This window comes from Muscardinus avellanarius (assembly GCF_963383645.1).
Source record: "Muscardinus avellanarius genome assembly, chromosome: 3".
Taxonomy (NCBI): Eukaryota; Metazoa; Chordata; class Mammalia; order Rodentia; family Gliridae; genus Muscardinus; species Muscardinus avellanarius.
Window position 1 is genome coordinate 98,063,365 of NC_137788.1, and position 14,782 is coordinate 98,078,146.

Here is a 14,782-nt window from a genome sequence, read left to right on the forward strand (position 1 = left end):
GGGTCAGACACTGTGGAGAGAAGAGGCCCAAGTGAGGATCTCTGGACTCTTAAGACAGTAAAGGCACTAAAGCCACTTTAAAGCTCCAGAGGAGAAGGGCACTGGTTTAACCAAGGCCTTGGTTCCTGGCTGGGCTCCTTTGCTCAGCTAAGAGCTTCCTTCAGCCCAGGCCAGGATCTGGGCTGCAGATCTGGGTAAGCTTCTTCCCCTGACCTCCATTTTCTCAGGGCAAAGTAATCTTGAGCACTTTTGTATTGCCCTTAGGGCTCAGGGTCTTACCTTAGCACAGAGCTTCATGGAGTTACTCTGAAGCATTTTAAATAAAATAGAGGCCCAGGAAGTGGGGCAGGGCTTTTCTGATCTGAGGAAAAGAATTTCCCTTCTCCCTTTGTCATCTAAGCTTTCCTTAGTTGTCATCTGCCAGCTCTTTGGCCCAAGAGAAGGCTGAGTTGGGTGCCAGTTGGCAAATGAGGGCTGCGCTCTGTTCCCTGCAGAGACCACTCCTTGTTCCAGCTGAAAGTAGTTCCCTAGGCTGTCCTCATTGCTGAGGGCAGATGCCAGACTGGCTAGCTGTGGTTTGGCTGCATCTGGAAGATGGGACCTCCATGGATCATGGCAAGAGCTGAAGACAGCTGAGCCAGGCAAGCTGCCATCAGATTTCTATACAAGGAGATTCAGCCCACTGGAAATTCTGGGAGCTGGAAACTGAAGCTCTAGTTCCTGGGAGAGGAACCAGGGAGAGGCCTTCTTTGATGTCAGTATCTTGGGTGTCCCAGCTCTTCCAAAGATTCAGGCCTTCCTCTCCAGGTAGCTCAGAATCAAGAAGCCTGGTGTGATTCAGTAGCACAGGAATAGGCACTGCAAGGGCAGAAGCATCCTCTCAGTGGTCCCCACTATGTTTCTCCTGGATGAGATGGCCTCTCCCAGGAGCCCTGTAGATACCTAGCAACTAAAGGAAGGCCCTTGTGGTACAGAGGGTGATTGTTCCTGTCTCTTTAATTTCCCTCTCTTCCCCCCTCAAATTACTCAGTTGGGCTGCATGGGGGAGATTATCACCTAGGTCACTTTGATCCAGGGATTCCATCTCCTTTCTCATCACTGTCAGTGCTGGGGGTTTCACCATATCTCTGCACAGTAGGAGGGCCAGGTAAAGTTCACCAGCTTGCTCCGAGAGCAAGCAGCCAGAGCCGGAAAGCCTAATCCTCCCAGGTGGTGCGGGGGCTGGTGGGCGGGCGGGCAGGCATGCTGACAGCCGGCAGTTTGCGTGGGCTGTGCCATCTGATGTCTATTCCCAGCCCTGGGAGGAAGGGGAGTCATTTATATTCCACAGGAGGCAGGGATCCAGCTGTCGCCTGACCAGCCGGCCTGGAGGGCAGGGGCAGTAGGCAGAGAGAGCACAGGTGTCCTAGGCCTGCGTAGCCGGGTTTGTCTGCAGTCCAGGGACTAGGTCGCCAGAGGGAGCCCTTCTTCCTGGCGGGCTAATTTGTGGGGCGGGGGGGTGGGGGGGGACACTTCCCTCTAGTCTATTTCTCCCTCATCACCACCTGCTCTTAGATCCTGGGCAACAGCTGGACAACTATGGGACCTCGGTGCAGGGCACTCTTTCTGCAGCTGGGACATCAATGGCTGCTGGTAGCATGTGCCTCCTGGCTCTGTGCCCCCTCCTCCCTCCACCCTCTTAACACTCCTCACCTCTTGGGAGCTCCTAATGCCTGGGGTACTTGCTGGCCTTCTCAGTAGTGAAGCAGAGACCTCAGAGGAGAAGCAAATGGCTGCCCTTCTACCCTTGTTCCCTGACTAGAGAAAGCTAATAGCCTGTTTTGCTTTTTGAAAAAAAAAATTGCTTGTGATTTGCACAAATTTCCATATTGGGCTCACTAAGTCCTGATTCCATATCTGATTGTGTTCCAAGTTTGATTATATTCAGTCTCAACCTTGAGGACATTAGAAATATAGACGATTTCATATCCAAATGGAAACGGGATTGCTGTTCTGGGTTTGTATACCCTTCCTAAGCCCGCATGGTTCCGGTAACCACCCCTTCCCTCAGGCCCCGTTGGGGATGGGGGTGGTGCTGATGGCAAGAGTTCCGCTCTGAGGAAGCCTTTCAGCTTCACCTCCGTGGCTGTCACCTCCATCCAAGACAAGCTATCACTTGCCAGCCTTTGCTTCCCCTCCCCACCGCCTCATAAGGCAGATCACCCTTCCCCGCTCCCTGTCACTGGCCTGTCCCTTCTCCTCCCTGTCCCCACCCTGCCACCCCCATGCACGGCGGGCTGTGGTCTTGTTTTTCAAACCTCACTGTGGGAGATCCAGGCATCCTCCCTGAGCCAGCTAGTGGCTGTGCCAGGGCCTGCTCAGAGTTAATAATAATCATTAGCTGAATGGTGCTGGAGCTGTAGCGCTCCAGATCTCTAAGCACTTGCAGGCTGAGTCAGCCAGCCCTCACCTTCCCCCTCTTCTCGGGCTGCTGATTGTAGCAGGATGGGGAGGTACTGTGGGAGAGGAAGGAATCGGGAGTTTTACCACTGAGCCCTGCCTTGAGGCATCTCCTCTGGAAGCAGGGACTGCACGTCCTCTGGGTAAGTTAGTAAGGCCTGTGCCCCTGCCAGAGGTCAGCGTATGCTCAGCCAAGCCTGGAGGTGGGACTGGCGGCTAATGATGGAATCTCTAGTCTTCCTGCCCTCCCTGTTTTTCTGCCCTGTTTTTTGCCCTGGTCCACATGCCCCAACTTCTGCTTCTCTAGTGCCCTCTGCAAGTTTAGGGAGCAGGAAGGTTTCTCTTTTACTGCCCCTTATGCTCCTGGCATAAAGAGCATCTGTGTCATAAAATGAGAGAGGCTTTGGCCTGGGCTGGGAAAGCTGCTGTGTGGGTTTTGTCAGCCCCTAACTCTGGTGTGGCTGTGGGCAAACCTTTTGCTACTTGACCTACCTCACAGGGATGTTGTGAGGGTCAGATGGGAGAATGAATGTTAACAAGCATTGGCACATTCAAAGCACTGACCAAAGGTAAACAGGTGACATCACTGTGTTCTTGTCCTTTTCTTCCTCACTAAGCCTGGGTCTGGGCCCTTTCCAGGGAGACAATTAACAGTTGTGCAGAACACTGCTTCATTGCTTGGGGGACCCAAGTCTCAGAGACATAGTGTTAATCATCATTAGAGAACACAGACACGTGGTCAGCTCTTACCCACCACTGCCAGCAAGGCCACCAAGGCCATGACTAGTCAGGGGCCCTAAGTGCTTCTACGTGGTCTCTCCAAGTCATGGTGGGGCTGACTGCAAATCCCGACTCAGTACAACTGCCCCCAGGTTTAGAATGAAGTGCCTGGAGCTGGTCTTAGGAGCTGCTAGTCACCAGTCTCTTTGCTCCCGAATTCTGCCCTTCAGAGAGAACAGTGTAGCACATGAGCCAGAAAGGGAGGATCAATAGTAGGGAACTCCACACTGGCACCCAGCCCTCTGGTTTTCCCTGTTGCCTCAGGCCCTCATGCCAGGCCCTGGGGCTGCAGAACTCTGAGGGACAGGGATTCAGGGGTCTGTGGCTTCGTTTTTCTTCCCTGTTTCAGGCTCTTGGAGGAGGATCACAGGATCCTCCTCCTCAAAATGCCTTACTGGAGTACGTATGTACACACACACACACACACACACACACACACACACACACACACACGAAAGCAGCTCTTTAAATTTTAAATTAGAGGAAGGATACTTTCCATTCCATTTGTCTGAGAACAGGCAGCAGTCTGCCTGGAGTGGATGCCGATGCAGAGAGGCAAGTCTTACTAAAAAAAAAAAAAAAAAAAAAAAAAAAAAAAAAAAAAAAAAAAAAGTATGGGTAGTTGGTATATATTGCTAGAGACTATTTTCTCCCTGACACTTAAATATTTTTTTTAAAATCCGCTTGCTTGTAACTTTTCTTTCTATTTTAGCCGTAAATATGTATGTATGTATGTATGTATGTATGTATGTATGTATGTATAAACCTTTGTGTGTCAATCAATATTTATTTTTACACACAATTAGCTATTCTTAATACTTCTAAAAGTCCTGGCATGTTTTTACTATAGCAATTAAATTAGTAAGACCATTTGAGGGGAGTCATGTGTTTCAATGTTGACATTTGACTTTTTTCTAAAGAGGGAAACTTCTTAGTAGACATTAATTAAAACAAATAACCAACCATTTATAGCTACAAATTTCTGCATAATCAAAGAAGACTATGCATGACAAAAACAAAAACAAAATCATTAAAATGTCTAAAAACAAAAAAAAAAAAAAAAAAAAAAAAAAAAAAAAAACAAAAAAAAAAAAAAAAAAAAAAAAAAAAAAAAAAGAAACAGCAGCGTGGAGGCTTGAATATTTGCTTTTCATCTTAATTGTTTTTTCTGTCCGGGGATCCAGGAATGAAACACTAGTCAGGCATTATGGGCACAGCCTCAGCCATTCTCTCCAGCAGGCTGAAAGGCAGGAGGATCCTGCCCTGAGCTTCTCTGGAGGGTGGATGGAAGTACTGTCTCAGCACTGGGCTGGGCTTAATAGACACGGATTACTTCAACTGGGACAACACTTCCCCCCACTGGTAGCCAGAGAACAAAAATGTATTTCTTTTTTTGTGCTGGGGATTGAACCTAGGGGTGTTCTACTGCTGAACCTACACCCCCAGCCCTCTTATTTTTTATTTTGAAACAGGGTCTCACTAAGTTGCTGAGGCTGGCTGCAAACCTGTGATCCTCCTGTCTCAGCCTCCAAAGTACTAGGATTCCAAGCATTTGCCACCACCCCTGGCTATAACAGCCCATTTTTAATCCACCTGCTATTGTCATAATTTCTCTGGTTTTGTTGTACTGGAGGTTAGAGCCCCACTGAGCTACATCCCCAGCCTTCTTTTTAGGGGCAAGGTAGTGAGGATTGAATTTAAGAGCATTCTACCTCTGAACCATACCTCCAGCCCCCCCTTTTCTCTATTTTGAAACAGGGTCCCACTAAATTGCTGAGGCTGCCGGGTGTGGCAGCACGTACTTGTAATCTCAGTACTTGGGAGGCCAGACAGGATGATTGCAGATTCAAGGACAACCTCAGCAAATAATAAGACTCTCATAAACTTAGTGAGACCCTATTTCAAAATAAAAATAAAATAGGGCTGGGAGTGTAGCTCAGAGGTAGAATGACCCTGGGTTCAAACCCCAGTGCCACCTCGCCCCCCCCCCCCAAAAAAAAAGTTGCTGAGGCTGGCCATGAAGCTGGTACTGGGATTACAGGCATGTACCACCATGCCTGGATACCCTTTTTTATTTTGAGATAGGATTTCACCAAGTTGCCTAGGCTGGCCTCAAACTTGTGCTTCTCCTGCCTCGGCCTCCCAAAGAGCTGGGATTACACTGGAAAGTTTTTAATCTCTCTTGAAAACACATTAAGGAACTTCAGGCTATCCTGTTGTCTCCTGGGAGTCAACTCTGTCTCACAGAGTGTAGATGAGCAGCTCCTTAGCACCCCTATCTCTAAAGCAGATTCCCAGTTATTGCACAGAGCATCCTAAGGATGCCCGTTTCTGCTGAGGCCCACACACTGTGACCAAGTGAGGGAGCAGTGGGAGGCAAGGGAAAGCAGACAAAGTATTATCCTGTCCCAGGCCTCCCCAGCCTGAGTGCATTTGTGCAGACACACAACCTGCCTCCTTGTGCATGCCAGTGCCAAAGGCTCTCTGAAGTCCTACTGCAGGGCTGCATGCCCTGGCTTACTGGCCATGGTCCTGTATCCTCCACTTGAGGAACAGTAACCAAACTAACATAGATGAAAAGGCCTCAGGGCCGGTCTAAAAATCTTTACCATTTGATATTCCACCTGTCAAGTCTATAAACCTGAAGGAGCTTGCTTGACTGACAGTGGCTTTAGCCTGCTTCTCTTGAGACCTAGGAAAGGAAGACCCAGCATAGACTCACTGTGGCCTGACCACAAAAACCAACTGTCCTGCTGCAGGGGCTGAAGCATTTTCGGATGGGGAAAGTGAAGCTTCACCCCTGGTTTCTCAGAAGACAAGTAAGTGATAGAAAATCAGAAAGGTAGGAATTGAGAGATGAAGTAGAAGACCAGGCACTATAGCCCATGCACTAAATTATCATTTTTCTGTTCTAAAAGGCAACTTGTCACACTAGTTTCCTGCATACTCCCTGAAGCGGTACCTAAGAGGAGTGCAGGAAAGTACAGCAAGACGCGGCACGGCACAAACAACCGCATACCTCGGCCAGCATAAAAATAAAATAGGGCTACATGCACACCTTGGGCAGGGCAGGGAGAGTTGAAGAGATAAAGTCATGGACTTCCTTGGGATAATGGAGAAAGGAATATCAAAGCTCAAGCTGAGAGACCAGCATTAGAAGGGAGAACTTTTTCTGTGTGTGTGTGTGGCACTGGGGATCGAACCCAGAGGCATTCTACCTCTGAGCTAAACCCCCAGCCCAATTTTATTTCTTATTTGGAAGCAGGGTCTCACTAAGTTGCAGAGGGCCTTGCTAAGTTGGCGAGGCTGTCTTCAAACCTATGATCCTCCCATCTCAGCTTCCCAAGTACTGGGAAGATAAGTGTGCGCCACCACACCCGGCGAGAAGGAAGAAGTCTTGAGTAGTCTTCCCCAGCCTGTTTTCTTTACTACTTCATCCTCTTGACCAAACTGTCACCTGTAGCAAAAACTGCTTTGCAAAGATGAAAAACTATATACGTGCGGACTGTGGGAGAGCGCTGAAAAAACGCCTATCATTTTACTGACTGCCAACATTGATATGTCTGATGTGGCTGATTGTGAGGTGTCTCTATACCCAATTGTTCCCAAGGAACTGAAAAATACAATTTTTCAGAGAGATGAGGACATAACCTTTGGTCAAGATTTTTTTCAATGCAAGAATTTGGGTAATCATACAAATTCTGATTCTTTTTTTTCCTTAAAACACATATTCTCCCCCCTTTGGAATATACCATGACAATCCCCTTCTTTAAGAACCATGAGAGTAGCCAGAGAATTTACAGTGATGTTTGCAATGATAAGCTATATCTATACCAAAAAAGTGAGGATTACATTTTCCCCTTCCATGCCCAGAACACACCAGACTGTCAATGAATATTAATCTGCCCGTTAGAAAAATAGACTTTTGTCCTAAGGTTACTACTGTTTGCAACATGAAAGTGTACTGGTAATTTAAAAAAATGCAGCTGGGGGTGGTGGCACACTCCTTTCATCCCAGTACTAGGGAGGCTGAGACAGGAGGATCACAGGTTCCAGGCCAGCCTCAGCAACTTAGCAAGACCCTGTTTCCAAATGAAAAAAAAATAAAAAGGGCTAGGGCTGTAGCTCTGAGGTAGGATGCCCCCGAGTTCAGTTCCCAGTACCCCCCCCAAAAAAAAGAAGTTGTGAAAGTGAGCTGTTTCCCACCATTTAAAAATAAATCCAAGTATTTCCCTATAGTATTCTCTAGATTTTTTTTGCTTTGCTTTGCTTTGCTTTTTTTTTTTTTATTACTGAGGATTGATCCCAGAGGCATTCTACCTCTGAACTATGCTCCCAGCCCTTCTAATTTTTTATTGTTTGCTTTTGAAACAGGGTCTTGATAGGTTGATGAGGCTGGTCTCAAACCTGCAATCCTCCTGTCTCAGCCTCCCAAGTCCTGGGATTACACGCATGCGTCACCATACCCAGCTAGACTCTTAAAAGAACTCTTCAGGGATGTAGCCTTCCTCCCCAGAGACCCAGGAAACCTGACTGTCTACAAGCCTTATCCCTAGTCATGGTATTTCTAAACTCTTGCCTGCTGACACCTCACTGGCATTTAAGAATTGTCCTTAGAGGTTGGCAAACTATGGTCTGTCTGCTGGTCAAACCAACCCACTGCCTGGTTTTGTGTGGTCTGTGAACTAGACACAGATTTTGCATTTTCAAGTGGTTGGAAAAACTCAAAAGAACACACTGAAAGTATATACAATTCAAATTTCAGTGTCCTTAAATAAAGTTGTATTGGTTGCCATGGATGGGCTATGGTTTGAATGTATGCCCCAAAGGTTCAGGTACTGAAGATTGGTCCCCAGTGTGGTGGTATCAAGAGGCAGTAGAACCTTTAAGAGGTGGGCCCTACTGGGAGGTAATGAGGTCACCAGGGATATCACCTTTGGAAGAGACTCTGGTTAGATCTACAACAGCAAGCTGTGATGAAAAGCGCAGGCCTGGCCCCTGAATCTCTTTGGCCTCCTGTCCCACCATGCGTTCTCTTCCACACATCCTCCCACTGATGTCATGCCATCCACCAAGAGGCCCTCACCAGAGGCCCACCGATGGAGCAAATGATCTTGGACTTTCATCCTCCCAAACTGTAAGCTAAATAAGCTTCTCTTCACAGAACCACATCATTCATTTATCTGTGGATGCTTTCCTGCTGGAGTGTCCAGTTGAGGTGTAACAGACTGTGTGTCCTACAAAGCCTAAAATGCTATCTGGCTTGTGACAGAAAAATTTTGCTGACCCCCTAGTCTATCTTGATGCCTAGAAATGGATTTTACCCATGCCCTTACACAGCACTGAAAGATTCTTTCTAGACAGACCATATCTTTCTGAGGTACAGCGAACCCCACCCACAGGCTGAAAAGATAAATAAACCAGCCACAGACTATGCCAGAACAGAGACTCAAGCCAGGTTTAATGGTCATTTTCTAGTTTTCAGAGTCTAAGACTCTGAGGTTTGCCAGCCTGGGTGTACACAAGTGGGAAAAACAGGGTCCTAGACACAGGAGAAGGAAGTACAGAGGTAAGAAAGAACACACACAAAACTAGAATCAGTTGGCTTTGCTCTCCTAGCCCCTTCCAGGGAGCCCCACAAATACAGGCAAAGAAAAAAAGATCACAAATAATTACACAGATTATAAAGCCCTGTCATATTCTGTCTCCAGGGACACCTGCTTCCTGGGAGACATACCTGGTTTATGGGTGTGAGGGCGGGAGGAGGTGATCTCTCATCCTTTTCTCATAACCACACCTGGCAGTTTTCTACCCAGGGTTCTGGTAAGCTTACCTATGTGAGTATTCAATCCCCCAAGTAGAAAGCCACCTTTGGGTTCTATCAACTGAAACCATGGGAAAGGGCTACTCAGTTAAACCTCTTGATGGGACAGCCAGGCACATCCTCCAGGTGTCTCAAATTAGGGTCCAAACTAGTGGATATAGTCGGGAGGCTTAGAGCTGGAGGGTAGGACTTAGGAAGAAAAGGGCCCTCCTAGTCCTCAGGAGCTCAGTTAGAATGCCCCAGAAGGCCTGCTTCATTTGACATTCACTTTAAAGAGTTTCAGAGCCCAAGATGGTGTTTAAGATGGGAAACTGCAGCTTGGAGAAGATTTTTCCCATGTTTACTGATAAATCCTGGATCCCATATCTCAGGTGACAAAATCCTCAGAAGTCTCTGGAATATAGCCAGACAACTTTTCTCTCCTACCCTTGTCTTATCAGGGCAGTTAACAGAGGAAGAGCAATTCACAGCTTTTTGGGCCCCTGCCAGCTTCCTTCTGGGTCCTTTCCTGCCCCAGTTCTAGCTGAATGTCATATATGTAGTACGTATGGAAGACTTCCCAGGAGTCTGAAGAAACAGCTAGTGCCTCATCACCCCTTCTCCTGAAGTCTTCACCATGATCCTCCTAACCCAAGCCTTTGCAGAGAAGGGATTCAGAGCCATGGAGACATGGGTGAAGATTCAGGGAGTTCAGAAATTAAAGTACAAGTTTGTGTAGTTGAGGAGCCTGGCATGGTCACCGTCTCTCCTGTAGTAGAAGAAAACTGTGCGTGAAGTTGTGCACATAGGTGGAGACCATTCTGGGAGTGGCATGAGTGGGGACAATAGAATTCGCTGTCCTGGTGGAGGTGAGGGTGCTGCTGTGCATGCACACCTATGAGCATGCAAACCTACGAGCATGCAACTATTTGAGGGGAACTGCTGGACCTCTCTTGTGACAAAACTAGGTTACTAATAAAGGATGGACAGCGGCCACGAGATCCCAGGGACAGACAAGGGAAAGGTGTTGACTTGCAATCCCCCTCCCCAATCTTAATAGGCAGCTTAAGAGTCAGGCTTTCCTAGCAAGCAGCCCTCGCCCACAGGTAAATAACACCTTTCAGAACCCAAAAAGCAGGTCAGAAAACTAGAGAACTTGGAGTACTTCCAGTGGACAGGAAACATGGGAGAGAAGAGACACTGAAAAAGACCAACATCAAAGAACATCTTCACCTTTGTCCTGCTCATCTCCCTGCTAAAGCTCAGAGCAATTACCTCCTGGGCCTGCAGTGCGGTCAAAGGGAGAAGTTAAAGGAGCAGTTATCTACACACCCAAAGTATTCCCCAACCCTGGATGGAACCAGATGTTGGGCTTGCTCTTCTTATGTTTCTCTCGCCTGGTGAGCATAACTGCACAGATCTCTGAGAGGAATGGGTAGCAGAATTTTCCTTCTGAACTTTCAGTGCCACCAACTGCCTCTGCTACAGGATCACCTTGTGGAAAGGGCAGCAATCTAAGCTGCACTCCAAATTGCTGTCCTGGGGCAGAGAGCACCCAATTCCAAATCCTCAGATGACAAAATCTCATGATTTGTGCTTTGCAGCAGGAGTGAACTCTTGGAGAGGAGCGAGGTAGCCTTGTCAACACTGAGGAGATACATATTGAATCCCTCTGTCTCCAAGCTCAGTCTAACCCAGCTGGGCCCAGACTTTCCTAGACTCCTCCCTTTGCAGAGCAGCATATTAGCGAAAACTCAGAATTAAGCTGCATAAAGAGACTGAACGAAGAGACAGCATATATAGACAATCAGGTCCAGCTGGCTGCTACATCATAGAGGCTGCTTTACCTCTTCCTTTCAGTGAGAGTGGGCCCATGGATCACATCTATGGCGGGCCTCCATAAAAGCTCTGCCTTCAGCAGCCCCCACCCCTGTCTAACACACAGGTTCTGGGAGTCAAATGTTCACTAAGGGGTTCTCCAAACAGGAGCATTGACCCAACTGGAGTTCACCAACGCCCCCTCTACAAATTCTGTACTGGTACCTATGCCATGATGGGGACCCTTCAGTTCATGCTGTACCCTTCTTGCCAATGATCCTAGGACAAGACATAGACACCACATCTCACACTGCTGCCTTAAGTAATGGGCAACAGGCCAGGTTACCGCAAAGACCTATCCACCCAGGGCTCATGGGGAAAGAGGGCTCTAGTGGGAAGTCTCACAGCAGCTTTGGGGAATGCTATTGACCCAGGGCTCAGCCTTTTCCTGACTCATTTTCCAAAGGTTTCCAATTCCCCAGCTGTGAAGTGTGACTTCCTGACCAAAGAAGATGCTGCAGCTTTCCCAATGTGGCTCCTGTGGAGGCTCCCCCAACACACACAACTTGAGGTGTGGGTGGGAAGAGACAAAAAATATATTGTTTTTTTTTTTTTTTTTTTTTGCACATGGTTTCTCTTAAGGAGCTAGGGATGACCTCAAAAAAGTTTAGGGAATCTGCTCTTCCCCTCCCCCCTTCTGTACTTCCATTCGGCTCAGACATGCTCCTCTTCCTCTACCTCGCTGAGGATTGCCAGGGCTTTGGGTAGGGGTGTAGCATCTGCCCGAGCATTAACATACCCATATTTGGAACTCCTGGCAGCCACACCCTCACTGGGATCTTGCCTGCTGTTGTACCTGTGACCAATTCCCTGGAGGTCAGGAGGAACCCACTCCCTCGGGCAGCCAGCCCTCTCTTCCATCCCCTCATATCCTTCAAGGGGCGCATTACCTCTCCTGGGGTAGAATCTCCCCACCTACCTATCCTGCTCACACCACAATGGGCGTATCAGAGAAGACTGAGCTGACCGATTCCGGATCTGACATCCTCCGCTGGCCCTTGCCTATGGCCTCGGGCACTGGCAGGGTGTTGCCTGGCTTGAGCTTGCCATTTTGACCCTGCCCGGGTCCAGCGGGTTCCAGGAAGGCCACCCGCCGGTCAAAACCATCATCTTTGTCCCTACCAGCCATCGGATCGTGGTTGGGTGTGGTACTAAGCATGGAAGAACTGAGGCTGTCTCCTTGGTGACTGGAGGGCTTCTCTACACCCCGGCACCAGCAGCGGCAAGGGGTAAGGTACAGGTATATGAGGACCAGGACCACACTGAGGATACAACCCACTAGGGTGGTATAGGCTGTGTTGAGGGTGTCGTGGTGTCCGTGCAAGGTGAAGTTGTATACTTTCAACTCCACAGACAGCGTCTCGTTGAAATTCTCCCCCATAGCATAGCAGGTATACACACCCCCGTCCTCAACCTGCACTTTCTGGAAGTGCAGACTGCCGTCCTTGGACACGCTCACCGTGCTATTGTCCTCCTTGTCTAGCACCCGCTCATTGCTTGGTGTCACCCATACCTTGGTCATCCCCTGCTGCTTGGTGTCACACTTGATGGTCACCTTGTCACCCAGGTGAGCCTCCCAGGCACTCTCCTTGTACTCGCTGCAGTTGAGGAAACTCAAGTTGAAGACATTGTGCAGCTTCTTGAAATGCATGCAGTACAGATCCTCCTGGAAGTCCATCACAGAGCTCAGCTGCCGGTACTGCCAGTGTGAAAAGAGCTGGTAGAGCTCGCAGTCGCACTGCAGTGGGTTGTTGTGGAGGTACAGCCCGTTCTTGATCCAGGCCGGCAGTTTCTGCAGGTCGGTCAACGGCAAGTTATTGAGCTTGTTGGAGGAGAGATCCAGGAGCGTTAGTTTGGGCAGCTTGGCTCCTTCCTTGACCAGTTCCAGAGGGAAGCGGGAGATCTGGTTCTGGCTCAAGTAGAGTTTCTGCAGCTGGGCCATGTCATCGAAGGCGTAGCGGTCCACTGCCACGATGTGGTTGTTGTAGAGCAGCAGCACCTCCAGGACTTGCAGTTCGCTGAACAGGAACTCATCCAGCGCTCTCAGCTGGTTGGAGGAGAGGTCCAGGTAGCGCAGGTTGGGTACAGGGGAAAAGGCCTCAGAGGAGATGAAGTGCAGGTGGTTGTGGCTCAGCAGCAGGGAATGCAGGTGGGTCAGGGGCGTGGGAGTCCACTCTGCCCGCAGGCGGCTCAGGTTGTTGTGGCTGAGGTCCAGGAGTGCCGTGTAGCTGGGCAAGGAGTGGGGCACATTGGGCAGCTGCTGCTTGGAGCAGCTGAGGATGTTGCTGGCGCACAGGCAGGCGGCAGGACAGCTAACCACTGGTCTGCCGGCTCTGGCCACCTCAAAGAGGAACAGAAATAAGGACAGCAGCAGGAGCCAGAGGCCTCGCAGGTCAAGCTGGGGTTGCATAGTGTCACTACGGAGGGCAAGGAAGGCCACAAAGACGATCTGGGAAGGAGTCACCCCGGCATGTTCTGGTGGGGTACGGAAGGGTCACTTTCCTTACAGGCTTGAGAGAAAGAGGACAGGTTTGTGATCACCAGGAGCTGTGGAGGGAAGGACCAACACTTCGACTTTCCCCTCCCACCCCGCCCTCAACCCCGTTGAACTGAAGGAGAACGGAAGAGGTGCTGGGTAGTCAAGTTACCCTTGGCAGGCAATGGGCTCAAAATACTGGGGCAGGAGAGGAGGTGGGCACAAGGGCCCACTGGGCTGGGCTCATGGGTAAAGGGCGGGGGTGTGCATGGGATGTCCGGGACTGCTGGGGGTCAACGGGGTGGCAATCTTTGCGGGCTTTGGAGGCGGCGTCGGCGGGGCCTTTGGGGAGGAGCTGAGGGAAGGTCGACAGGGCGCGGGGCTGGGGAGGATGCGTCCGGCTGGGGTGGAAGGCCCTCGGGGCCTGTGGGGCGGGCTCCCCCCGGGAACCTGGTCACTGCACCTGCTCGGCGAGGATGTGTCTCAGCCCATGGCCAGTCCGGGAGCTCCGTCGCGGCCTCCCCCGGCGGCGCCGCACTGGCCGGCCTGTCACGGCGCCCGCCCTGCGCAGGGGCCCGCGCCCGCACAGCGCCTCCCGGGACCGCGGGCTCCGCCGCGCCGCCGCCTCGGCCGCTGCGCCCCCGGAGCCCACCGAGCGCGGCCGCAGCCTCCGGTGCGCGGCCCGGCGCGGCGCGGGGAGCGGGAGGCGCCGCGGGCGGGCGAGCGAGCGAGCGCGGGAGCAGCGTGGGGGCAGCGAGCACCGCGCGCGCGCCCGCCGCCGCCGAGCCTCGGGCGCGTGCGCGCGGCGGGGGCGGGGCGCACGTGCGTGTGTTTGTGTCGGGCCGGCCGGCGGGCGCGCGCAGGGTCGCGGGCCCGCGGCCAAGGGCGGGGTGGCCCTCTCTGCGAGCGCGCCCCCGGGCGCCCAGGGGTGTGCAAAAGCGTCCGGAGCGGAGACCCCGGCCCCTGAGGCTCGTCTTGCTGCAGCCCTCCTCCGCCCCTCTCGTCCCCTCAGCTCCCTCTCCCTACTGGAACCCTGTCTCTGGAAAAGTGTGTCTAACTGGAGTGAACTCGCTGCAGCATATGCCTTGTCTTTTAATTTTTCCAAATTAAAGAAATCCAGCTCAGCTCCCGCCTGTCAGTGTTGGCGGGAAATTCATTAGTCACGTTTTTGAAATTCCTCTTCCCCGTCTCTCTGGGGCTGTAAAGTCTCCCAAATTTGGGAAAGGGTTCCTTTTGTTTAGTTTTGCTTTCCCCTCCAGTCTCGATACCACTAATCCCTTGAGGCAGTGCGGAAGGGCACAGCGCTACAGCCGACCAGCCAGGTGGGCAGGAGTGGGGGAGAAGACATGTCTTCAAGTGTCTCCAGGCCCAGGACCCCTCTTCCCTATACACCCCATGCAGTTCTC

The 14,782-nt window shown here is 50.7% G+C and overlaps 1 protein-coding gene across 1 annotated transcript; it reads right to left on the minus strand.

The window, feature by feature from the left end:
* Positions 1 to 11,828: 11,828 nt before the first annotated feature.
* Positions 11,829 to 13,310, minus strand: AMIGO1 (adhesion molecule with Ig like domain 1; the record flags this gene model as incomplete). Its single annotated transcript, XM_080690885.1, has 1 exon — positions 11,829 to 13,310. One exon carries the CDS (start codon positions 13,308 to 13,310, stop codon positions 11,829 to 11,831), a length of 1,482 nt encoding a protein of 493 aa, XP_080547011.1.
* Between the last annotated feature and the right edge of the window lie 1,472 nt (positions 13,311 to 14,782).